At 57.0% G+C, this 25,463-nt stretch overlaps 1 protein-coding gene across 4 annotated transcripts; it reads left to right on the top strand.

Moving 5' to 3' along the window:
* The first annotated feature begins 2,148 nt into the window (after nt 1-2,148).
* On the top strand, nt 2,149-25,432 carry TCF25 (TCF25 ribosome quality control complex subunit). 4 transcript variants are annotated; one of them, XM_082369498.1, is made up of 18 exons: nt 2,149-2,438; nt 11,196-11,360; nt 12,253-12,327; nt 12,764-12,882; nt 13,345-13,410; nt 16,311-16,393; nt 17,426-17,556; nt 17,665-17,764; nt 18,429-18,522; nt 19,749-19,841; nt 19,950-20,055; nt 21,043-21,202; nt 22,271-22,358; nt 22,887-23,045; nt 23,156-23,246; nt 23,734-23,813; nt 24,951-25,023; nt 25,134-25,432. In XM_082369498.1, exons 1-18 carry the CDS (start codon nt 2,247-2,249, stop codon nt 25,290-25,292), a joined length of 2,034 nt encoding a protein of 677 aa, XP_082225624.1. In that variant the 5' UTR covers nt 2,149-2,246; the 3' UTR covers nt 25,293-25,432. The 4 variants fall into 4 exon arrangements, with proteins under 4 accessions (XP_082225624.1, XP_082225625.1, XP_082225622.1 ...); XM_082369496.1 differs by having other exon boundaries at nt 2,162-2,438; nt 22,827-23,045; nt 23,734-23,852; XM_082369497.1 differs by having other exon boundaries at nt 2,163-2,438; nt 22,827-23,045.
* Nucleotides 25,433-25,463: the final 31 nt, after the last annotated feature.

Genomic DNA, 25,463 nt, shown 5'->3' with positions numbered 1-25,463 from the left:
GGTGCACAGCTTGCCCAGGATCTTCAGCCAGGCCTATCAGATGCCAGGCTCTAAGGCCTGGCACACAGATATGGGCCCGGAGGAGGCCCCAAGGGACAGACCTTGTAACAGACGGGCCTACGGGTGAGATGCTTTCTTCAGCTAGGGTCCAGGACCCTCAATGACAATTACAGCAGCCAGGAGAAACAGCCCATTCCCAGCACTTGTTCTGAGCACTTCATGGGCAGGCAGTATTGTTATCCCCATTTTAAAATGAGAAAACTGGCACACAGAGGGTAAAGAATTGCCCCCGGTCACACAACCAGCAAGGAGAAAGCACTTCCAAGGGCAGATAATCCTGCAGGTGTGGAAACAGGGCAGGTGACACGAGCAGGGCCATGCTCCCAATAGGGGGAGACCCAGGTTCTTATCCTCACAGGAACACCTTGAAATGAAAGCCCATCGGAAAACAGACTAAACCCCATCCTGGAACAGCTGGGCTAAGCCAGGAGGGCCCACACGGCTCCAGGGTGAGGTCAGGAGGGAGGGTCCTGCTCTCCTGGCTGCTGGGGCTCACCTCCCGCCGACTCCAGGTGCAGAAAGCTGTAGTGCTGGCCCAGGGAACCCAGCCCTGCCTCCGCTCACCTAATTTAGATCCTGACAGACGGAGGTCGCTCGCTCTAGAACTGTTCACAACCAAGCTTCTCGCTGAGGACCAGGCCTTCGGGAGCACAGAGAGAGGCTCATGTTCAGAGTTGCCTGTTCAAGGAAGGCACCCCTCACAGCCCCCCGGCTGCCGACTTAACAGACGGCAAGGCAGGAAGCAGCTCCTGGTGACACTCCCCTCGTTTCCACCCACAGGTGAGGCGATAAGCCTGCATAAGCTGGTCACACCTTGGAATAGCAGTGACACAATCTACTGAACAACTAGCCTGATCCCTGAACAATCAATTTTTAGGAGGATGGTGCCCTGGAGGTCCTGTATGTGCTGAGCGTGACTCTTAGTGGCTGGATTGGGGTGGGGTGGGGGGGTGTGAGGCAGCAGCCACGTGCCCGCCAGCGTGAAGCAGTTCAAGATCCCATGACCAGTATGGCTGCCAGGCCAGCGGCGTGAGCACTGCCACACACACCTGCTTCCCTTCTGGGGCTGTGCCAGCAGCCTTCCTCATCTCAGCTCTGGAACCACAGACACGAAGGCAGACCCACATTCTACCTGCGCCAGTTCCTTACTCTCTGAGTCCCTGTTTCTTTACCTGTAAAGGGGAGGACGTCTACCTTCCAGGGCCAGATAAGAACTCAGGACAGGGCTTGGCGCCACAGTGAGGGTCGTCCGCGACCCTCCTCCGTCAGGGTGGGAGGGCCCCTTCCCCACACCAGACCATCCTGCCCTAGCGTTTGGACCTCTGCAGTGCAGGGGTTCTCAATCTGCCTGTACACTCTAATCCCCTGAAGAGCTTTTTAAAAATGTCAATGCCAGACCCCACATTGGAATTTCTAGGGATGAGTCCTCGACCTTCACTGTAAAAATCCCTCCAGGAGATGATGACACACGGTAAGGGTGGCGAGCCTCCACTTTAGACCACGGATTCCCACACCTAGATGTACAGGAAAATCACCTGGGACGCACTAATGACGACAAAAAGCAAACGCCCAGGGCGTACCCTAAGGGTCGGTTTCAGCCTGCCCTGGGAGAGGGGTCCAGATCCGCAGCTTTGGGAAGCTCCTCGGCTTGGACGCGCCTACTTTTAACGAGGACAGAACTGCCTCGCCGGCAGCCCTGGAGGCGGCCTGCCGCGACTGGGCGCACCCCCCCCCCCGCGACCCGCCCCCAGCTGCCGCCTGGCCCCGCCCCCCGCGACCCGCCCCCAGCTGCCGCCTGGCCCCGCCCCCGCGACCCGCCCCCAGCTGCCGCCTGGCCCCGCCCCCGCCCCGCCCCCGCCCCCGCCCCCGCCCCCGCCCCGCCGGCCCGCACTCGCTACTGGAGGCTCGGAGCCCCGCGCCGTCCAAACGTCTCTCGCTGCCGCGCCTCCAGGAGACCCAGAGACACCCGCCCGCGGAAGCGCCCAAATCTCGCGAGAACTCGCCCGGAAGTGCCTGCGCCTTCTTTGATGCCACCGCAGACAGAGAGGAAGTTCCGGAAGGCCGCAGCGCGCAGACGCGACACGCCAGACTCGCGCCACCGCGCCTTAAGTGCGCAGGCGCGCCGTCTGCTCTCTTTTCCGCTCTTCCTTCTGCCCGTCTCTAGACGTCAGCGGCTGTTGGGTCCTATGTCGCGCCGGGCCCTCCGGAGGCTGAGGGGGGAACAGCGCGGCCAGGAGCCCCTCGGGCCTGGCGCCCTGCAGTTTGTCCTCCACGATGATGATGATGTGGAAGAAGAAGGCCCAAAGCGGGGGCCAGGTGGCCGGCGCCCCCGGGGCGCAGGGGAGGAGGGCGTCCGTGTCAACAACCGGTTCGAGTTGGTGAGGCGTGGGGCTGCCTGGGGTGGGGGCCCGGGGTGGGGGCGGCATGCGAGGAGGGTCCGTGACGTCACGGGGCGGGGCTACGGGGGTCTGGGCTGCAGTGGGGGCGGGGCGAAAGGAGTGGGCGGTGGCCTGAGGCCGGGGGCGGGGCTACGTTGGCTTTGGGCTGCGGTGAGGGGCGGGGCCATAGTCCGGGGGCGGGGTAAGTGGGGTCCTGGCTGCAGCGGGTGGGCGGGGCCTGTCGTCGGTGGGCGGGGCCTCAGCGCGGTGGGCGAGGTTTCGCTCCCAGGGTCTGGGGACGCCAACCCTGATTTCAGGGTTAAGTGTCTCCCTCGCGGTGCTGTCGCAGGGCCTTCGCAAACGATCTCGGTTGGTCCTCACAACCCAGGACTCGGTGCCTCTCTCTGCCCATCGCTGCGTCCCCATAGCAGGTGTCTGGCACAGAAAAATAACGCCCCCCCCGCCCCCCCCCCCCCCCCCCCCCGTCTCTGTAGCGCTGGCCTCAGTCTGTAATTCTGCACGTGCTCGTTCTCGCTCCCTTGACCGACCTGTGCGGCAGGTACCGTGTCTGCTTGTTCACTGTGTGTCCCTAGCACCGTGCACCCGGCGCACACTAGGGCGCGACCGCGGTTGCCGAGTGATTGGAGGAGTACCAGTAGGTGTGAAGATCGTGGAGACACCAGCTGCCCAGCTGTCGTCTGTAAGGTTTTTTAGTCTGGCAACCGCTCCCAACTTCACAGGAAGTTGGCAGGTTAGGGGCCCATCCTAAGACTGGGGAGTGTGGGCTGCCAGTCTGGGAGTTTGGTTTAGAGATTGTCCACGTTTCTCCAACGTAAGAGGCAGCCTCACCCTGTAGTTTCTGCTGGAGGCGGGACCAAGTCCGTCTTCAAATTCTCCGGACTCTCCTGCCACCTACCTCTTCTGAGCCTCCTCGCTCCCTTGTTTCTTGCCATTTCTTTGTTTTTAATTTTTTATTATGGAAAATTTCAAACACATGCAAAAATAGAGCAGTACAAGTAACCTTCACGGGCCCCCACCCAGCTTCCACGGTTCTCCACACATGGCCGGTTTTTCCCCAGTGCTCCCATCACATCATTTATCCCTAGGTTTTCCAGTCATTTTTTGACTTCTCTCAAAATCCTCGAGGCTTCTTTCCATTCCACTTGTTAACAGGCTGAAATGAGTTTGTGCTGAAGTCGGCTGTTTTCCCTGACCGTCTGTCAAGTGTACTTTCTCCTTTTTCTGACATTCTCCAGGTTTAGTCTTCTTTTTTTTTCAGTCTTAAACAACAGTAACTCATTTGGAAAACGTTCACACGTTCCAGGCCCTGCTGCGATGTCGTGTGTCTTACGGCCTGGGAAGGTCATGTTGTCCCCATTGTACAAATGAGGTAGTAAGTGACACCCACAGTGAAATCCAGGCTCTGGACTCCTTTTTTTTTTTTTTAATTATTTATGTATTTATTTTTGGCTGCGTTGGGTCTTTGTTGCTGTGCGCGGGCCTTCTCTAGTTGCAGCGAGTGGGGGCTACTCTTCATTGCAGTGCATGGACTTCTCATCGTGGTGGCTTCTCTTGTTGCGGAGCACGGGCTCTAGGCACGCGGGCTTCAGTAGTTGTGGCACACAAGCTCAGTAGTTGTGGTGCACGGGCTTAGTTGCTCCGCGGCATGTGGGATCTTACAGGACCAGGGCTCGAACCTGTGTCCCCTGCATTGGCATGCGGGTTCTTAACCACTGCGCCACTGAGGAAGTCCCTAAAATTGTATTCTGAACCATGCCCTGGTGTTTGTCTCTGAAGCAAAGTTAGCGTTCCTTCTGAAGAAGAAAGGAGGGTAGATGGACAGTGGGCCGGGGTGTGGGGATAGATGAAAAAAAAAAAAAAAAAGGCAGGTGCTTCTGTGGACTCCCGGTGGTATCGGTCAGGTCAGAGGGACCCAGCAGCTGCCCCTGCTGAGTGCTGTGCTGTGCTGTGCGTGTCCTCCTCGGCTCTCCGGCAGGACCCTGATGTTGCACAGACCTCCGTCGTAGTCTCTGGATTCAGACGCCATCTTCACATCGTCTCCTTTAGGTGTCTCGCAGACGTCTCAGGCTTAGTGTGTCCAGACTTTAACTGCCCTCTCTGCCTCCTCCAGCCTTCCCTGTCTGTTGAGGGCAGCTCCACTCTTCTGCTGCCAAGGCCATCAGCCTGGAATACACCCCTGACCTTTTTCTCTCACACACCGCATGCAAACCCTGGTGAAGTCCTGGGCGGCTGCAGGTGTAGCACCTGTGGTGTGGCCGTCGCCTCTGCCTGGATACTTCTGACCCGGTCCCGCTCGTCCTCTTGGCCTCTGCAGCCTGTCTGGGTGCAGCAGCCACAAGGATCCTGTTAGGCCCACATCTGCTCTCAGCCCTCCTTTCTCACAGCCCGCCAGGGACCGGATCGCCCGCCTCATCTCCCCCTGATCTCGCCCGCTCTGCTCCAGCCACAGGCCTGGAACACAGGTCTCCCCGCCGTCCCCTCTACCCGGGACACCCCATATTCCTGTGTTGCTTACCCCGCTCAGGCTTCACTCAGATGTCGCCTTCTGAGTCTTGCTTACCCTTCCCACCGATTGAAAGTTACAGCCCCTACCCCCCCCCCCCCGTTCTTCTGATCTGTCCCCTTTTTCCCTGGAAGTTATCACAGAACAAACCGTACAAGTTACCCACGTGTTCTTTTTATCTCATGCTGCTTGGCCCCCACTGCCGGAGAGTATCAGCCGTGTGAGAACAGAGACTTTGTTGTTCCCTTGCGCGTCCCCACCCCCGGAACAGTGTCTGTTCTCTTAGGTGTGCGGAGAGGTCGCGGCATGAGTCAGTGTTCCCTCTGAGGACAGAGTGTGAGCGTCTGCACACGGGCTTTGCGTCCCGGCTCCGCCTCTTCTTACCTGTGAGAACTTGGGCAGGGTTCCTAACATACGCGTCGGCTCCCGTTTCCTGGGAATGATGTTACTTACCTCATGGGGTTGTCACAAAGAGTCAGTGAACTAACGTGTACAGCCCTTAGCCCATGCCGGGCACGCAGTACTCAGCAAATGTTGATGTTAAATCATGTTGACAGCCAAGAACTTCAGTAGAAACATGTGACCCTAAGTGGTTTAGAGACGTTTCTAGGGGCTGGTACCCCCCTCTCCCCCTGGGGAGTGGGAAGACACCCTTCTGTGACTTAATAGCTGGGACTGTCCTCTTTGCTGGCTCTTGGGTGAGTTTCCTTGGCCTTAGATTAGAAATCGTCTTTCCTACCTCATTCAGAGTGGTTTTTGAAAATCGGTTTTATTGAAATATAATTTATATGTAATAAATGCACCTGTTTTAAGGGTATAGTTTGAGTTTTGCAGCATAACGTACTGTGCAACTGTTAAAAATGGTGTTGTAAAATAGAATTTATTAGTGTTTTGGGGTCAGGGACCACTTTGACAATCTGATAAAAAACCACAAGCTTTTAAAAACTATCAGGATTTATTCTATATCATTGAAAAGTTTTAGCGAGGAAGATTATTTTTTTCTGAAGAATTACGTGTGTATGTCTCTCTGTTTTCATGTACAATATAGTGGCCAGTCTCTGAAATAAATCTAGATTGGAAGAAATCGAAGTCGTGTAATTAAATAAAAGGAAACTTGTTCCAAAGTAAGCGTCATTGATGAGGTTGCTCTTGTTTGACTGGAATAAGAACTGGACGTTGCTCGGTGACCGTCGACTCGCGGACATCTCGCGGACATCTCGCGGACGTGGGTCATCTTCATGTTTGATGCCCAGTTCTGCTGGCAGCAGGAGCCAGACCCTGGATTCGCATTCACAAACGCATTTGGTAACAGGTGGTATTGGAACCCCTGTAGATTTTTTCACTGCTCAAGGGCACATTTGGTCGTGGATTACAATAATTTTCTAAGATTCTTCAGGTTAGTGTCATGTCACATCACTTCTTTTGTCCTCAAGTCTGTGAGAAAACCTTTAGCAGAGGTGGCCTCATCCATGCCAGTTTCCACCTACTGAAAGATGGTAGAAAGATGGGGCTTTGTCATCCCTGACTGCATGCCAGAGAAGAACTTCCTCAGTAATGTCAAGTTTTAATGTTTTCCCTCTTTTAATAGGAAAAATAACTTTTTTTTCCCAGTAGCACTCTTAGGGGCCCTAAAACGGAAGGCGTTTTTTGTTTTGTTTTGTCTTTTTCGGCTGCACCATGCAACTTGTGGGATCTTAGTTCCCCGACCAGGGATCAAACCCAGGCACAGGGAGGCTGTCCCAGCAGATCGTGGTGCTCATGCTGAGCCAGGGGACAGATCAGATTTGGGGTCTGTAGAAGTGGCTGGAGTTAAGGGGGAAGGTGCTGGAGAGGAGGAGTTCCGGAAACCTGCTCGGAGTCTTGGGCTCGATACTAAGCTGTGTTGGGCATAGAACAGCCAATGGGGGAAGGGCAACACGAGACACTCACCACCACTCGAGCTCCCAGGGTTGGGAAAACATTCAGCTCTGACCAACCAGAACACAGAGGCCTAACCGAGAAGCCTGGTGACCAGTGGAGGCTTCAGAAAGGGCCTTCCATAGCAGTAGGGCTAACGTCTCCCTCCAGTGAAGAGTACTCTATGCCTGTCTTAAGATAGCTTGAAAATAAAGTTTGGAGGTATTGTGCTAATCTGCGAGTAAATTAACTGCCTGCCTGAACAAACGTCAACACTTTATTAAGTAAAAGGACAAAATCTAGTCACTCAGCAGTGTAGCATCATGACAGCTAGCACACACTAAAAAATTACCAGACACATGAAGAGCAGGAAAATGTGATTCATAACCAGGAGACAAAGCATTCAGGAGAAACAAGCCCGGTAAAATCATATGCAGACCTAAGACAAGATATAAATATATTCAAGGATTTAAAGGAAAGCATGAACGTAATGAGGGAAAATATAGGGAATCTCACTAGGGAAGTATAAACTATAAAAGAGCAAATTCCAGATGTGAAAAATATATATTATCTGAAATGCATAACTAGCTTGATGGTCTGAATTGCAGATTATAGATACTTGAGAAGAAAAGATGAGTGATCTTGAAGTTAAGGCAAAGACACTATCCAGACTGTCCAGAAAGGGGAAAAATAACCTCAGTCCTTTGTAGGACAATATCAAGGAGTCTAATGTCTGTAATTGTGGGAGCGGAACAGCGGCAGGAAGTTGGGCAGAAAAAATAATTGATGAAATAGTGGCAGAAAAAGTCCCAAATTTGACACAAAAGAAAACCCCATAGATCCAAGAAGTTCAACAAACCCTAAGCAGGATATGATTTAGCAGCAGTTTGAATCATAACTGCTGTAAACCCATGGTGAAGAAAAGTTGTAAACGAAGCTGGAAGTTAGAGACACATTATCTACAGGGAAGCAATCACTGACTTACCGTTAGATCAGAGCAGGCCTGCAGACAGTGGGTCACCATCTCTAAAGTGCCGAAAGAGAAGTGGACCTGGCATAGTATATCCAGTGAAATGCTTCTCAAAAATGAATGTGAAATAAAGATGTTTTCATAAACCCAAAAGCTGAGAAAATTCACTGTCGAAAGGCACACTAAGAGAAATGTTAAAGGAATAGATGGGAATGTGGATGTATGTGAAGGAGTGCTGGAAATGGTGAATATTGGGATAGATGCATAATCTTTTCTAGTTTTAAAATTTCTTTTTAAGATAATTTGCTGTGTAAAGCAAAAGTAATAGTGTATTGTTGGGTTTATAACATGTGAAAGTAAAATACGTGGCCTGACTAGTAGTGGGAGGAAGGGCAGAGTGGGCTGGGCCGTTGGGTGGTCTCGTGTTTTCTGTGACATGATAGAATATCTCATGACGGATACTCTCGGCAAACCCCGGAGCAGCCACTAAAAGTATAAGGCAGACACAGTGTGCTGCTGGCATAAATGCAGATACACAGGCAAGCACAGCAGAAACAAAACTTCAGAAGTGAATTCACACACAGTCCACTGGTTTTTTCCAGAGCAAGTCAGTATCCCTGTAAGACATGGTGTTAGAATAACTGGCTGGTGGTGTGGGGAGAGATGAACTTCAGCCATACCCGCTCCTCCACACGCACAGTCACAGCTCCACACGCTAAAACTATCACACTTTTAATAGAAATCGTAGGAGGATAGCTTTGATGTTCCTGGACTGGGTCTAGGAAGCACTAACTAATTATAAGAAAGGGTTGATACAATGGACTTCATCAAAATTTAAAACTTTTCTGCTCATCAAAAGATGTAGTTAGGAAAATGAATAGGCCTGCCGCAAACCGAGAAGGAGCTCACAAGAGCCATGACAGAGGCCTCGCCCCAGAGGGTGTGGCCCCTCAGTAACACGTCAGCCCAATTTTAGTGAACAGACACTTCCCAAAGGAGTGGGGAAGTACTCAACACTATTAGGCTACAGGTAAATGTGAATTAAAATTGTAATACAATACCCCTGTGCACCCACCAGAATGGCCAAAATGAGAGCATGTGGGGCTGGCAGCCTTGAGGCGGGGGATGAAATTGTCCGACCGCTGGAAACAGGCCTGGCAATTCAGCATAAACCTGACGCCTCACACCCCAACAACCACTTCTGGACACTTACCCAGAAGACTTCACAAATGTTCACAGCAGCTTAATCCACAGTAGCCCCAAACAGGAAACAAAAGACTCCCAATGGATAAACTAATGTGGTATATCCACGCAAAGGAATACTAGTCGCCAGGAACCAGGAGCTAACTGCTAATACAAGAACAGGACGAACCTCAGAAGCCGTACACTCCAGAAGACACTGGCCGGGCGGGCACGGCGTCCTGGGACAGGCAAAGCCACAGTGCTGAAGACCCTAGGGTTCGCCAGCATCGGCAGGAGGGTCAGCTGGGGGTGGAGCGAGGCCTGTGTTTCTGGGGTAACAGGAGGGTCAGCTGGGGGTGGAGCGAGGCCTGTGTTTCTGGGGTAACAGGAGGGTTTTGTCTCCTGATAAGAGTATAGGTTACACAGCTCTGCCAAAACTTGTCCTGTACATTCATTTCAAGAGATGTAAATTGTACCCAGGTTTTTTCTTTTTTTTTTAAAGAAAAAGCTTCCTACCCCCAGCAGAGATCCAGCCCCTCCCCCGTCCTCACTGAAGTGTTCATGGTGCCTTGTCCTGGGGATTCCAGAGAGCACACAGGCAGCAGACAAGACCCTCTGGAAATAGGGACCCGTTTGGGACCTCGAAACTGATGACCATGGCAGCTCCTGGATGGCAAGTCAGATTGACGTCAGGATGCTGGGCGGAGGTCTCGGGCCGGCGCCGGCCCGCGTGGGGAGCAGTGAGTCGTGCTCCTTCGCAGAGCTCTTTCCAAAGCTCCTCAGGGTTCTGTGTGCAAGAGTCAGAGTTTTTCTTTCTGTTGAAGTTGACCTTGGCATGGAGCTTCTCATAAACTGGAATTTCTGGAAACACCTCAAGCTTCCACAGGGGGCTCAAAAATGAGAATTTCTTTTTTAAGGATGTGAGCGTGACTTAATAAAAGTAAAGCAGTCCCGGGCTTCCCCGGGAGGCGTCACCAGCGCTGAGCGCTGGACAAAGCGTGGGGCTGTTCCTCCGGGACCCCTGCTGTGGAGAGGCACCGTCCGCGGGCCCCTCACTGCAGTTCCTCCCTTCGCACCGAGGTCCACGGCGGGGCCTGGCCTCACGGTGCTGTGCCCGCCGCGGTGTGCCTGGTCCTGTCGTTACAGAAAAAGGTCTGTGAATTTGCTAGGCAGGTGTCACACAGCCCTGAGCTTCACCCTGGCCGCGTGGGGACCTCCGCTGGTGAAGATGCGAAACCAGGGAGCACAGACGCGCGTGCGTCCCTTCCCTTGAGACTTCCGTCAGAGCCCCGGGCCCCGCGGGGACAGGCAGTGGCCAGTCGCTGAGAACTTCGCCCCAGTTTTGTTCTGAAATCATCTCAGGGTTCTGGGGGTTAGAGTGGATTTTATTTTTATTTTTTTAGCTTTATATGTTTCAGATGTTCTGAATCTTTTATGTACGTTTTTGCATTTATTTTTGGACCTCGGTGAGCCAGGTCGCGTCCCTCTGATGTGTCTCGTGAAGCGTGGTGTTGGTGCTGCGTGTCGCCTCTTTTGTTTGCTGATTCATTTACTAGCAGAAGGGCCAGAACTTGTCCCGTGACTTGTCCCTGCCCCGTCTCCTCCAGAGCGAGGGTGTGAGTCTCCTGGGACCTTCCTTTCAGCATCGTGTTCCTGAGGTCTGCGTGTGCACACGAGCGTGGTTCGTCCCTGTTCACCGCTGTCTAAGCCTCCCCTGACGGATGCGTTACCGTTCTTATTATTGAGTATCTGTCTCCTGGGCCTTGTCTTCCCCCAGGCGCTGGTCCTGTCTGCTGGTGTAGAACAGCTGGCCGGAGTCCAGGTGGGAGGAGGGAACAGTGCGGCATTAGCGTGTGTGTTTACTCTGGGGTGGTGCTCGGTAGGGGGAGAAGTTGTCCCGTGTAGGATTCCTCATCACGTCACCCCTGAGGACAGATCCCGTAGCCACACAGCGCCCCAGCGTTCTCTGGGACCATGACTGAAGTGGCCCTGGCCCCGCGCTGCTGAGAGGGGAGCGCCGTGGCCGCTGGGCTAGCAGACATCTGTGGTCCTCCCTCTACAACCTCAGCGACCCGGAAGGTGCCCGCCCACCTCTCCCCGAAACACGCGTGCATCTCAGAGTCACCTTTTAATTGGTGCCTAGGATGCCCCCGTAACGCCCTTGCTCCCCCATCTGTGTTTCCAGATAAACATCGAGGACCTCGAGGAGGCGCCCGGGGTGAACGGGGACAGGACCGACTGTCTGCTCATCGATGCTGCAGCATCGGGGGACAAAAGGAGGGCCCAGAGTGGACGCTCAGAGTCCAGGAAGGACGGCGACGTGGCGGACGCGGCGGTGCCCCCAGAGCAGGTGCAGCTCCCCCCTACACGCCCCGCTGGCGTTCTCTGAGGGCCATTTTGTGAATTGCCCGGCTGCCCCCAGACTTCCTTGGGAGCCCTGATCAGATTGGCTTGGAGTCCTCAAGACTGGTGGCGGCTGGCGAGGGGCCACAGTCTGGGTCCCCAGACACGTCTCCCTGGCACGAGGCCTGCCCCCTGTTTTGGGAGAGTGCCCTTCTGCCCAGGTGGGGCGTGTTCTTCGTGACTGTGTGTCTGCAGCTCGGGCCGGGTGGACCGGGGCCCTTGGTGGATGCACTGGAAGAGACACGTAGTCCAGCTTAGGGTTGGTTGGGTGTGGCAGCTGAGCAGCACGGTGAGGAAGGGGGTCCCTATAGGAGGCCCCTCGTCACTCACCCAGCAAGTGCTCACGGCGAGCCAGTCTGTGCCCTCCAGGGACCTCTGGTGCAGCTGGGCACTCGACTGGTCTTGGGGTGCCGGGGGGCTTCCTCGAGGACCTTCACACTGATGGAAGGTGGTGGCCGGGGAAAGGCACGAGAGGTCTTGAGGTGGGGGACTGCAGGCGTGGCGGCCTGGGGTGCGGAGTCCTGGGCTCCAGGCCGGCTGAGTGTGGCAGGGAGTGGTTGACACGGTGACGGGTGAGAGCAGAGGGCAGGTGGGCGGAGGGTCCAGACCCCGTGAGTGGTCAGGGAGCCCTCAGAAAGGTGGGGGCCAGACCAGAGTCAGGGAGACCGGTGGGAGGTGTCAGTTGCTGGAGAGAAGTGGGTGCGTTCATAGGACATTCAGAAGGTGGACGGCCGGGCGGTGGGCCTGCTGCTGTGTCCCCGTGCAGCTGGCTGCTCTAGTTCTCGGATTTAAGATGTCATTGTCTGTTTCCATTGACCGAAATGAGCTTCTTTTGTCAGTCTAATACAAGTGGCAAACTCCGCAAGAAGAAAAGGAAACAGAAAAATAAGAAAAACGCTGCAGGAGAAAGCTCGGTATGTGTGGCTGGTGGATTTCCTCTCTGTTCTTTTCTGAATGTTTCTTGAGGTGGTGTTGAAAACGTTTCATTTTTTCTTGATATTTTATCTGACTAATTTAGAGGTCAGGGGAAATTACCAAATTTGTTCACTTCGATCCTTGAGGGTTAGAGCCCTCCTCTCCGTGCTTTCCATTTGCTAGCAAACATCCGAAACGGTGCTCTTCCGATGGCAGAGTCCCTTCCTGGTCTGTGATTCTGACTGTTCCTCTTACGAAGCATCTCTCCTTTTTTCTAAATGTACGTGCAGTACAGGGTGTTCAGATTGTACTGTCTTTCAGGAGGGAAACACAATATAATACTTGTTCTTTGTAAGAGTAAATCTTGCTATGGATGGTTACTTATAAAGTCAGCAAGTCAGTGTGGTGGTGAACATGTCATTTGGGGACTTGCAGGAGAACGGGCTGGAGGACATCGACCGCATCCTGGAGAGGATTGAGGATGCCAGCGGCTGCAGCCACCCAGGCCCGCCCCCACTGAGTGCCAAGAAGCACGTCCTGTACGTGGAGCACAGGTGTGGCCTCGCCGAGTGAGGAGAGCTCGTCTGTGGGGACAGCGGGGAGGGGACGGGGCAACCCTGGCCTCCCAGGACCTTTCTCTAGCTCTGCGTGTCTGGGAACGTTCTTTCTTGGGCTGCATTAAAGCTGCCGTTCGGGGGTGAATTATCCATCCCCTGTTCCTTTAGGTGCTTAACGAAGCCCTGTCCCAACCGCAGACTGTTGCCAGCATTAAAAATCAGCCACCTTCCTTCCTAAGGCAGTGAAGACCCCTCGATCTCATGCCCGGGCTCACGCTGCTCTGACTCGGCCTGGCGAGTGGTGGCCGGTCTCGGCCACGGGCCGTGTGGTTGCAGAGAAATCAGGCCTGCTGGAGAGCCGTTCTCCCTGCTGGGTCCTTTTGTGACTTTCTAACATTCTCAGGATCGTTGTTAACACACTCAATTTCATTTTTCTCTGTAAAATTTTCAATTCTCTAGACACTTGAATCCAGACACGGAACTGAAAAGGTATTTTGGTGCCCGAGCCGTCCTGGGGGAGCAGAGGTAAGACCAACACTGCTGTGTGCTCAGCTGAGGGAAGGGAAGGGAGGGTGTTTCAGCCACAGTGAAAAAGGAAGCCCACGGGACCCGAAGGGGAGTCGAGGAGAAGTCGCGTGGCCTTGTCTGTGGGTGTTGGGCTCCATCACTCACTGCCTGCTCTCCCCCGCGGGTCCTAGTTTTACAAAGATTCTGAAGTTTGAGCTTCTGGCCTTGAAATCTTAGCCAGACTCATTTTTGCTTTTCGGTCGAGAGCAGTGCCAATGTGGGGTTTGGGGTCTGAGATGAGTTTGACCTTCGTGGACGTGAGTTCTGGTGGCTGGGGCCCTGCAGTCAGCGCCGCGGGAGCACCCAGAGCATGGGGATCCCGGACGTCCTGTGGGAAGGGGGCTCTTCTGCCTGGGCCGCTCCCTCGCAGGGCGCAGCCCCGACTGTGGGAGCTTTCCCTCGGCAGAGGCTTATAAATGCTGCTTATGAAAAAGAGCTGCTTATTCAAGCAGTTCCGAGCCGTCACCCTTGCCCCCACAGATAACCCTTCAAGGCTGTTTGCTGCACATCCTGGGCCCCGTGCACATGTCTTGCTTCCTGAGGCTGTAGGGTTCTGCTCTCTCTCACATGCCTGGTTTGCACGGCTGGGTCCTGAGCACCATTTACCCTGCGCTACTGCACCAGCAGCATGGGGGGAGCAGGCGCCCAGGGCACAGGTGTCGGGGTGCATTTGGCTGCAGCGCCTGCTGGCACTTGGCGTGGGGATGCCCAGGAGGGGTGTCACCCGCTGCCCCCCGAGAGTTGAACCCCTACGCCCCCCGTCTGCGTGCTGCTTCCTCCTCGGATCCATGGCAGGTGTAGGAGGCTTTAAAGTCTGTCATGATGTGAAGAGGAAAAATAGTCTCCATGTGTTTGTTTTTTTGGTCTTTTTTTAATTGGGGTATAGTTATTTTACAATGTTGTGTGGTCTCCATGTTTTTTTTGTTTTGTTTATTTATTTATTTATGGCTGTGTTGGGTCTTCGTTTCTGTGCGAGGGCTTTCTCTAGTTGCGGCGAATGGGGGCCACTCTTCATCGCGATGCGCGGACCTCTCATTATCGCGGCCTCTCTTGTTGCGGAGCACAGGCTCCAGACGCGCAGGCTCAGTAGTTGTGGCTCACGGGCCTAGTTGCTCCGCGGCATGTGGGATCTTCCCAGACCAGGGCTCGAACCCGTGTCCCCTGCATCGGCAGGCGGATTCTCAACCACTGCGCCACCAAGGAAGCCCAGTCTCCATGTTTTTGACTTTGTTTTTTGTTTTGTTTTGGCCGTGCCGTGTGGCATGAGGGATCTTGGTTCCCCAGCCAGGGGTTGAACCCGTGCCCCCTGCGGTGGAAGTGCAGTGTCTTAACCACTGGACCGCCAGGGAATTCCCTGACTTTTATTTGTTTGATTATGAATGAGGTTGAGGATTTTTTTCATGTCATTCGCTCACACTTTCCTTGTATTTCTCATTGCATTTGCTTTATAATTTGCTTTTATTTTTGGTGTTAAGTTATTCAGGACATAAGGGTCTCTGACTTTGTCTTCTTTTTTGGAATATTAATGAAAAACATTTTAACTCAAAATGTTCACCTTTTTTACCTGGATTGCCCTGGGCTGGACCTTCCACCCCAACCCGTCCTCGCTTCCTTTGCATCTGCCTGGTCTGTCTGTACATGTTTGCCTGGTCTTATTTCTGTGCAAATTATACTTACTACTAGCAGTTAGTTAATCGTAACTGCATTTATTGTTTTTCACAGTGTTACTGTAGTTGTCATTTATTACGTTTCCTTCTGTAAACAATGAAGTCCTGTGCGTGGGCTCCCGTGCGCAGCCGTGGTCCCTCCTCGTCCCCTCGCCCCACTCGTGTCCGGTGCCCTCGGGGTCTCCAGGTGCCGTGTGCGCTGCTCTCTCCCGGGTCCTCCCGTCTGGGCCTCCTCTGCTGCTGGTGTCTGCTCCCCCGTTGGCGCCCCACCTCCCAGTGGCAGCCTCTTCTGCATGGACGGCTCACTGCAGGGCTGGACCATCCCCGGGAGTCCATAGACGGGACAGTTCTGAGCATCCAGTGAATTCTCCTTTTTTTCACAATTACCAATAACCCAGAATCATTCCACATTTTAGTTTCCTTCAGATTTTGACCATGGTTTTCTTGAAGAGTTGTTTTTTCTCCTGCAGTTTCTTACTTTTATTTCATCCCATTCCTAACACAATCCAGATTTTTACTCAATTTTTTTCTTAATGAAATAGTTCATATTATCAAAAATGTATCCAGAGTGATATACATGGGTCCACTTGGCCACTACTCAGCTCAAGAAATAAAGCATCAGTGACAGAGCAGAAAGCCCTCGGTGTGACCACGGCTGTGGGGAGGGGCGAGCGCCTGCAGCAGAGACCCCGGCTGAGAGAGCCGAGGCACTGGGCCTGGGGGAGGGAGCTGGGCCGACCCCGCTGCCCACCCGTGCTCCTGTGTCTGGCTGGCTTTCTTCCAGAAGTGTGTGGGTGTTTGCTGCCGATGCCCCATCTCTGTTGCTTGGCGGGGCGGGGTCTCCCGAGAGGGCAGATGAGAAGGGCCCTCTGCCCTGCGCAGCCGCGTCGTCCAGGGGAAGGCAGCTCATTTGTGTCCGCGGGTCACTGCCGGCTTGCTCTCGCCTTATCGTCTTCACGTTAGGTTCTCACCTTCTGTTTTTTTCTACCTTTCCTAACGTTTTGCTGCACTATGGGTTTTCTGTTTTTCCTCCCTCTTCCGTGGTGGTTTGGTTGCTCGGATCACAGTCTGCCGTCTCGTCCGGCAGGGTGACGGCCGTTGTCAAGGCGGTTTGTGTTCTGTCCTTGTCCTGCCCTTGCCCGCAAAGGTCCGGCAGCGGAGGTAAAGCCGTACCCTGTCTGTTCTTCGCAGGCCGCGGCAGAGACAGCGCGTGTACCCCAAGTGTACGTGGCTGACCACCCCTAAGAGCGCCTGGCCCCGGTACACCAAACCAGGTGAGGGTGCGGGGCCGCAGGGGCACGCCTCTGCGTGTGCAGAGCCAGCGTGCGTGTGTGCGGCCGAGGGCCCTGGGAGGGGCTGGGGGGAGCCCCCTGTCTGGGCACAGACCCCCACCTGCTGTGTGTTTTCTTAACCGTGTGCTAATCAGTGTTTCTCCACCTTCTTCCTTTGTGCTGTGGATCCTACGCCATAGGAAGCAGTCAAGTTCACTTTATATTTTGTTGCAAACTGGAGAGTAATTTAATAATTAATAACTTAAAGAAAATTAACATTAATTTAATAATTTAAATTAGTAATTTAATTTAGTAATTTAAAGAAAAACAGCAGCAGTGCAGAAAGATTTGGGTGCAGGGTAATAATGCCCTGCCGGGGGGGGGCTTGGCTGTGTGGCGTCAAGGATCATGGGGCCCTGGGGCCTGGGATGCCCTGCGAGACCCCCTGTGCTCAGTGAGGACATGGGAAGCCATGGTCCTAGTGGGCATCTCGTCCCCCTTTTCCTTCACTCCCATGTTCCCAGCAGTGGCCCCTGGGCACAGGCAGAGAGAGGGGCTCATTGCCACGGGGTCCTGTAGGGCTGCCCTCAATGGGGCCGTTAGGAGGGTGTCGCCAGGGGCGTCCCGGGACCCTGACTAGTCTCCTGAAGGTAACGAAGGGAAATGAAGTTGTCAGGCTCACGAGAAGACCCTGGACCCCGTCCACCCAGAGTCAGCGCAAGGAGCAGAGAGAGGACGTCGTGGCTTAGCAGTCCCTGTCGCCTTGGAGGCCTGGCAGTGGCCCCTGCGCCATGTCCCACGCCCGCCTGGATCACGGCTCTAAGCAGACAGTGTCTGGGGCTGACCAGACGGGGTGGGGGAGGCGGGCTGTGCGTGTCCCCTCCCTGTTGTCCTGGGATGTCAGTGCTCCGTCCACGCTCCTGGGGGGAGGAACGTCTTCACAGGCAAGGTGTAGAGGCGGGTGTCGCTGGTGTGGCCCGAGCTGCGGGCAGTCAGCCCTGGGCATCCTGACGCCGGCACCCCCTACTCCCCCAGGTCTGTCGATGCGGCTGCTGGAGTCTAGGAAAGGCCGCTCCACCTTCGCCTTTGAGCACAGCGAGGAGTACCAGCAGACGCAGCACAAGTTCCTGGCCGCCGTGGAGTCCCTGGAGCCCAACAACATCGTGGTACGCGGGCGCCCTGGGGGGTCTCGGAGGCGCGGGGCGCGCGAGGTGCCGGAGGTGGGCCCGCGGCCTTCCTGGGCCTCGTCCCATCAGCGTCCTCCCGCCTCGCAGGTCCTGCTGCAGACCAGCCCCTACCACGTGGACTCGCTCCTGCAGCTCAGCGACGCCTGCCGCTTCCAGGAGGACCAGGAGATGGCGCGGGACCTCGTGGGTAAGGCCTGGCGGGCAGCCCCGCCTCAGTTGCTGGGGACGTGGTGGCTTTGCCAGGACGTTCTTTAAGTAGGCGCTTTATTGAGATAAAATTCATCTACCGTGAAATTCACCCCTTTAAAGCATACAGTTCCTTCGTTTTTAGTAGATGCAGACTTGTACAGCCTCATCCTTGTTGATTCTGGGTCACTTCCACCATGTGTGAAAGAAACCCGCCTCCCCTAGCCCCTGGCAACCGCCGGTCTGCCCTCTGTCTCCGGACTTCCCTGTAAATGGAATCACGACACACGTCTCCATCTGGCTTCTGTCATTTACCGTGATGTCCTCAGTGTTCATCTGTGTGGGCCGTGTGTCAGGACGTCATTCCTTTTGTGATGATGGATGGTCCACATTTCGTGGCCTGTTTCCACCCTCGGCTCCTGGGAATCAGCCCCTGGGGGTGCGTGGGCTTCATGAGAGGCGTGTGGTTCCTCCGGCCGGAGCGGGCGTGGCCAGGTCACACCTCTGTGGTTGACGTGATCCCCGTGGGCACGTCCTCGCCCGTCACTTTCCAACTTCTCGTCTCGTGGCCACCTCCCTTCTGGCGCTTTCCTCAGGAGCCACAGAGGACGGGTTTGCAGCCGCCGCGCAGAGGCTGACGCCCGCCCCGTGTCTGTTGCCTGCAGAGCGCGCGCTGTACAGCATGGAGTGTGCCTTCCACCCCTTGTTCAGCCTCACCAGCGGGACCTGCCGGCTGGACTACCGCAGGCCCGAGAACAGGTGAGCCGGCCAGCCAGGCGTTCACAGGCGCACACCGTCTTCCCTCGCGAGTGTCGTAGGCGTCACAGGTGACGTGGGTGCTAGGGTGGGCGCAGTGGGAACAGGTGCCACGGGACCGTCCACGAGGGCTCCCACTGGGGTCCCGGGGCTTCACGCTGTGTTTAAAGCTTGAACGCAGGAGGGCTGGGCCTGAGGGCCGACGGACCAGGCTGGCCTGGGCTTTAAACTTGTCCACGTTAGGAGGGAGCCTCACCGGCCGCCTCACTGCGATGGGACCGCTGGTCGTGTTTCCTTGCGTGTTTGGACTCGGTCTGCAGCCCACGCACTTGGGGTCCTCGGGAACGCCTTGCGGGCAGCAGCTCGAACGCAGCCCCATCGTGTTCCTGTCACGCATGCCCGTGGGACCCTCTTCCTGCAGACGCTCCTCCCCCGAAGCCCCCGCTCTCAGCAGCGCAGGCCTGAGCGGACACCGCGGCCTCCCTGCTGACCTCAGCCTCCGGCCTCTCAGCCTCCGGCCTCTCACCCTCCGCCTGCTCTTCAGGGCCCTGCAGGCGTGGGCACGCTCTCCGCTCTGGGCACCCCCGCCAACCCTCCCCGCACCCCCCCCCCCCCCGCCCCGTGTTGTCTCCGGCTGTCCTGGTTGCGTCCCTTGTAGGATGTGTTCCCCAGCCTGGGGGCTGCCGTGGGCCCCAGGGCACAGTGACCCCCACTGCACAGATTGTCTGCAGTGTGTGTGGGGTCTGAATTTTCTCTCTTGTTTCTAGTTGTGTGAGTCTTGTCTCTCCAATGACATTCTTAGTTCTTTGCGATGCTGTAAAATACTAACGTTCCCAGGCATTAACAGGGCAGGGAGCTGTTGATCAAAACAACAGCCCACCAGGCCGCTGTTGAGATTTGAGAATAAATCTAGATGGTAATTACAGTAGCAGATTTAAACTCTCCTCCCTTAAATGATAGTTTTTAAAAAAAATGCCCAAGAAGATGCAGATCTCCACTAACAAATAGGCTTGGTTTTCTGTCCGTGCACACACACGTGACCGCAAACAACAAGCAGAGTCACCTTCTCTGCAGACCGGACCCTGGCGAACGTTCGCGCTGATTAGGCCACACGGGAAATGCCAGCGAAGCCTGTGGGCAGAGGGTGGACGCAGTGCCGGACGAGGCGCCAGGCGACGTGCTCTGCTGCCTGCCGTGCTCTCATTCACGAGGAACTGTCTTGGGTCTAGGAGCTTCTACCTGGCCCTCTACAAGCAGATGAGCTTCCTGGAGAAGCGGGGCTGCCCACGCACGGCGCTGGAGTACTGCAAGCTCATCCTCAGGTAGGGCTGCCGCCCGCTCCCCTCCCCACCGGGGCCGCGGCCCGCGGACGTCCGCGCCGGCCCACTGTGGGTTTTGTCTCCCTCTGCTCGCCGTGCTGCCTCCGGAAGCCTGGAGCCGGACGAGGACCCCCTGTGCATGCTGCTGCTACTCGACCACCTGGCCTTAAGGGCACGGAGCTACGAGTACTTGATCCGCCTCTTCCAGGAGTGGGAGGTGGGTGTGAGCACACGCCAGGCCGGGCAGGGACGCCAGGGGAGGGTCCGGGGCTTCAGGCGGGGCTGGGACGCCAGGGGAGGGCCCCGGGCAGACCCCAGGGGGCCTGCCTCGCCGCCTGCTTACACGTGAGTGCGAGCGTGCAGAGGGAGCCGTGAGGTGGGGGAGGCCACCGTGGCTCGACCCCTGGACGCGTTGGTGCACGTGGGGTCTGAGACGGGCAGGAGGCAGGCCGTCAACTGTCTCATTAATAACCTGCATTTCGTATCCTAGTGGTGCTGTTTTAGATACACTGGGTTATAGATAATGTAGTAACATAGATTTCACCTGTTTTCTTTTTAATTTGGCTGCTGTAAGATGTAGGCTGGCGCTGTGCTCCTGTTGGGTGGCACCGTCTCGGGGACACCTGTAGCCGGGAGCGGGCGGGGGCCAGGAGGTGACAGCCTTTTACTTATTCTGTGTTTGAATTTCTTCACCGCACGTGTTGGTGTATAGTTGAAAGACAGCTACGTAAATTATTTTGAACTCTGGATCATGTGGCCTGCTTGGGCGAGGATTCCCCGGTGCGGGGTCTAGTTCACACAGGTTCCTGGAGTTCACAGAAATGCAGCTGCTGGGCGCCGCCCACGGTGGGGCTGCACCAGGACGTCTGGGGGAGGGGGGGAGGTTACAGAAGTCTCCAGAGACCGTGCTGTCACGTGACACATAGGCATGGGGAGGGAGGCGAGAGCCGGCCGGGTCAGCAGACGTGGAGGTGGGGCGGCCCCACCCCCCAGAGGACCCCGGCCCCTGCCTGACGCCAAGCCGTGGGAAGGTGGGCGTCCACTCTTCCCACCCACCCTGCCTGGGTCTGTCCACGTACCCCCAGGTCCTTTTATTTGCCTTTTCTGCACGGAGAAGGGGGACAGCTCGCCCAGGGACATCCAGGCCCCCGTGCGCTCTGCCTCTCTTGTCTGCACCACCTTGAAACGCCCAAACTCCTTGTAGGCTCATCGGAACCTGTCCCAGCTCCCCAATTTTGCCTTCTCTGTGCCGCTGGCGTATTTCCTGCTGAGTCAGCAGGCAGACCTCCCCAACCAGGAGCTGAGCTCTGCGAGGGAGAAGGCCTCTCTCCTGATCCAGCAGGCGCTTTTCATGTTCCCTGGAGGTGGGTGTGTCCCCGCAGTCCCCGCGGGCACGGATGGGTCCCAGCGCTTGCCCCAAGCTCACGGGAAGATGCATTTTCCAGCGGGGACTTCAGGCGCCGGGGCTGCAGTTTGAAAGCTAGCTTTGCTCTCAGGGCACCTGGAGGTTTTAGGGTGTCCTTAGATATTAACGGTTCAAGCAAAACTTATCACCTGAAGTAGACGCGTTTTCTCTGGCGGTGGGCTAGGTGTGAGAGGAAACGGGGCCAGGAGGGGCTGAGTCAGCAAACTGGGCGTCTGTCCTCGTCCTCAAGTCCCGGTTCTCACTGGGGTGAGGAGCTCAGAGTTAGGATTGTCCTGGGTCCTCTCGGATGACCTGCTGGTTTCCATGGGCCCCTAAAGTTGTGGGTGTGTGGACGGGAAAAGGGCCCACGGCTCCTCTCCTGGGCGACATTCTCAAAGGGTCTGTGACCTGAGGGAGGAGCCCACTGCCCTCTCAGGCCCTGGTGGGGCTGGGGTCCAGCACCGCGTGCAGCTCTGCAGGGGCTGGGCCGTGCAGCTCGGGCCCTCGCGCTCCCTCCCTGGCGGCAAGCCTCGCTGTGGGCGGCCGAGGCGGGGGACGCCTAGCCGCTCGGGGTCCCGGCAGACAGCATCCTCAGCCAGCCGCTCCTGCTCATCTCAGCTGGGCTCCATCCACACGGGCTGCCTGGCCGGGTCTGAGCCGTGCTGGCCCTTCCCAATGAGGCCCCTGACGGGAGGTTAAGGCCCTGCGTGGGGGGCTGTGGCCGCCAGCAGGGCCTGCTCGCCGACCCAGAGTCTACCTGCTTCATCGGGAAGCTCCCGTCAGGCGCGTGGCTGGAGTGGAGCCTGTCCCTGGGAGAGCGTTGGGGCAGGGGTTCTCTGTGATGAGAGCATCCAGCGCATGTGCTCAGGGCTCCTGCGTGGGTCCCCTCGGGTGCAGATGGGGCCGCAGGGCAGCGGGACGGACAGCCCTCCGTGGCGGCAGGGGCCCCTGGGCTGGTGTGGGAGAGCGGCCTCCCCTGCCTCTCAGCCCTGGCCTTGCGGGCGTGACGGCCCTGCTCCCCCCGCAGTGCTCATGCCTCTGCTCGAGTACTGCAGCGTGCGCCCCGACGCCGCTGTGGCCGCGCACCGCTTCTTCGGACCCGACGCCGAGATAAGGTGCAGACTGGTGGGCGCCCTGGGCAGGGGGCGGGCCTGGGTGGCAGGACTGTCCTCCCTGCAGGGGCTCTGGGGCCCTGACCACGTGGGCATCAGCCTGGCCTGTTGGACACAGCGGGGGCCCTGGGGCTGTAACGTCCTTGCAGCCGTGAGTGTGGTTCAGACGCCTGTGTTGGCAGCTGCTGCCTTTTAAAATTTCTCGTAAAACGTGAAGGAAAACGTGGGACTTGGGAGCCAGCCACCTCAAGCCCGGTCACGAAACTGGGGCGGGCTCTCCGGTGTCTGTGCGCACAGGTGTTTGCGTTCTCCTTGTATTTAGATTCTGACTGAGGAGCTCGTTCTCAGTAAGGACGCTGCACAGGAGCAAGTGCCTGCGTGCCCTGCCCCGGGGTCCCTGTCCCTTGTCGGCAGCCCCCTCTGGGCAGCCTCTTGCCCCTCCAGGTCTCAGCACGCCCTGGATGCCCACAGGCTCCGGCGGGCGCGTGGAGCCGGGGCCCGTGGGGGTCTCACAGGCCCCACTGCCCACAGCCAGCCCCCCGCCCTGAGCCAGCTGGTAAGCCTGTACCTCGGGAGGTCCCACTTCCTCTGGAAGGAGCCGGCCACCATGAGCTGGCTGGAGGAGAACGTGCATGAGGTTCTGCAAGCGGTGGACGCCGGGGACCCCGCCGTGGAGGCGTGTGAGAGCAGGTGAGCCCGGGGCCGGGGTGCGGGCAGTGCTCTCAGGACCAGGCCCGTCTCGCGGGCGGCGCCGGGCCGCGGCCACCTCCACCACTGCCCCTCGTCTCCCTGGGCCCTAGGCGCAAGGTGCTGTACCAGCGCGCACCCAGAAACATCCACCGCCACGTGGTCCTGTCGGAGATCAAGGAAGCCGTTGCCGCCCTACCTCCGGTAAGGGAGCGGGCTGGACTCGGGCTTCTTCCTACCAGCAGCTCTGCCCCCGGCTCGGGGTCACGGGCAGAGGCCCCTCCCCTCACAGACACTCGCGTTCTGAGAGGCAGAGGCGCGCCTGCAGCTTTCCGTGACCTTATGGGGCTCAGAGCGGTGACCTGGTGGCTCGGAGCCCCGAGGCCAGTAGCCGGCAGCCTGGGAGTGAGGCCCTGACATGTTGCAGGGGGGTCACAGCATGTGTGAGGGGAGGTCCTGTGGTTCCCACGCCCGCGCCGGCCCCTGGGCTCATCCCAGGCCTCTGAGCGGGCCGGATGAGCGTCCTGGTGGAGGAAGGGCCGTCCTGCCCCCTCGCCCAGGTTTTCAGTACGGGGAGCACGGCCTCGCAAGCAAGGGCCACTCCGTCAGACTCTTCCCACTCCCAGCAGAAGGGCCTGGTCCAGAGTAGAATCGGCTGAAAGTCGCCCCTCTGCTCTGTGCCTTTCTGAAGGACGTGAGCACGCAGTCTGTGCTGGGCTATGACCCTTTGCCTCCCTTGGACACCATCTACTCCTACGTCAGACCGGAGAGGTACTTGCTGCTCTGCTCCTTTGCCCACACGGCTCCGAGGTCAGTGCTGGGGCTCGGGGGGTCTTGCTGCCTCAGACTCAAGCCCTCAGAGAATACGGTGATCTGGGGTCACGGATCAGCTGTTGCAGGCCATGTGTTTTCACTTATTTGTCCATCTAAGGCCGTTTCTCTGTCAGGTTCTGGAGCAAGTGGTGGAGATAGGGTAGGAAGCAGTTGTAGAATCCGGGAATAAATGTAAAATCAGAACTGCAGTAAGAACCTGCGAGGAAACAGCGGGTGAGCCTGACATGTGAAAGGCTGCTGGTTTCCAGCAGGAGCCTCAGCCTGTGCGGAGGCCCCGCCAGGGACGAGTGTCTGGCAGAGTCAGGCCAGGACGCAGAAGGCCCCGAGGTCCAGCCAGGAGGGCAGGGGAGGGCACCGCGGTGCCCGCGTCTGCAGGCTGCCTTCAGAATTGGCTCATACAAACGCTTTTTTCCCCCTTTCCTTCCGGTCTTTAAAGCTTTACCTTAAGTAATTGCTTTACTTCAAGTAATTGCTTTACTTCATGTAGAGCCCGTGGTCACAGAGTCACCGACCTGGGAGAGTCACAGACAGACTTTCTCGTTTCCAGGCTTCAGGCGGACATACTTTGTAGAATGAAGTCCTTTTTGTTCTCTGCTGAATTATAAAAGTTGAGCGCCCATTCATAAGGAAATAGAGTCTCCAGTTAAACTCTCAACAGGTTAAGATGAAAATTATTAACGATCAGCGTCTGTGGCTTCAACACCAAGCTGACGTGCTGGGCGTGGCCACACTGGGGATGGCTGTGTGCTGTGCTGGCTCCAGGCGCCCAGGAAGTGCAGGGGGCCCCCCGCCGTGACGCACGCCCTAGAATCTTCTCTCCACCCCTCAATTCTGAGCGAAGGACACTTTGAAACACAGCTTTTCTCAAGAGCGAGTGGGGCTTGCCTGCAGTGGCCCCACTCTCCGCTCCACTCAACTGGCCACGTTCCGAAGGCCAGCCCCACGCTGGACCCCTTCCCCCTCGGGCCTGAGCCATCCCCCTGCCGCCCCCGCCCCCCTCTCTCCCCAGCCGCCGTGGGGGCTGCCCTCATGGCCCCGCCAGGGGCTTTCTGACCGTCCTGACTCCCCTTCCAGGCTCAACCCCGTCAGCCACGGAAACACCATCGCCCTCTTCTTCCGCTCCTTGTTGCCGAACTACACCGTGGAGGTACGTGGAGCCCAGCACGTGGGGGCCGCCAGCCTCTGAGAGCGGGTGTCGGGTCCCGGGGCGGGGGCACGACCCAGCAGGCGCGGCTCAGACGAGTCTCATTGCCGCAGGGGGAGCGGCCGGAGGACGGAGGGGCCGGGGGTCCACACCTTGACCAGGGCTTGAACAGGCTGATGCTGGCCCTGCGGGACATGATGGCCAACTTCCACTTCCACGACCTGGAGGTGCCGCGCGAGGACCACCCCGAGGGCGACGGGGAGTGGGACTGAGGCACGGGCGGGGCCCCAGCGCTGTGCAGTTACGTTCCTGATTCTGTGCTGGTCGGATCGGCCAGGTCCCCGACCTAGAAGTGCTGCCGTGTTGTCCTCCTGCCTCTGCTGTTCTATAAACGTGAACGGGTTGCGCTCTGCCCGGCGTGAGCTCTTCTTTCCGGGCGCTGC

The sequence above is a fragment of the Balaenoptera borealis genome (genome assembly GCF_965194805.1).
Source record: "Balaenoptera borealis genome assembly, chromosome: 19".
Lineage (NCBI taxonomy): Eukaryota > Metazoa > Chordata > Mammalia > Artiodactyla > Balaenopteridae > Balaenoptera > Balaenoptera borealis.
This window is presented reverse-complemented; position numbering and strand designations above follow the sequence as displayed.

Coding starts and splice junctions, on each gene's coding strand:
- TCF25 (XM_082369496.1), top strand. CDS start 2,247: ATGTCGCGCCGGGCCCTCCGGAGGCTGAGGGGGGAACAGCGCGGCCAG. Junction 19,842..19,949: donor TACTGCAAGCTCATCCTCAG/GTAGGGCTGCCG, acceptor TGCCTCCGGAAG/CCTGGAGCCGGACGAGGACC. Junction 20,056..21,042: donor GCCTCTTCCAGGAGTGGGAG/GTGGGTGTGAGC, acceptor AACTCCTTGTAG/GCTCATCGGAACCTGTCCCA.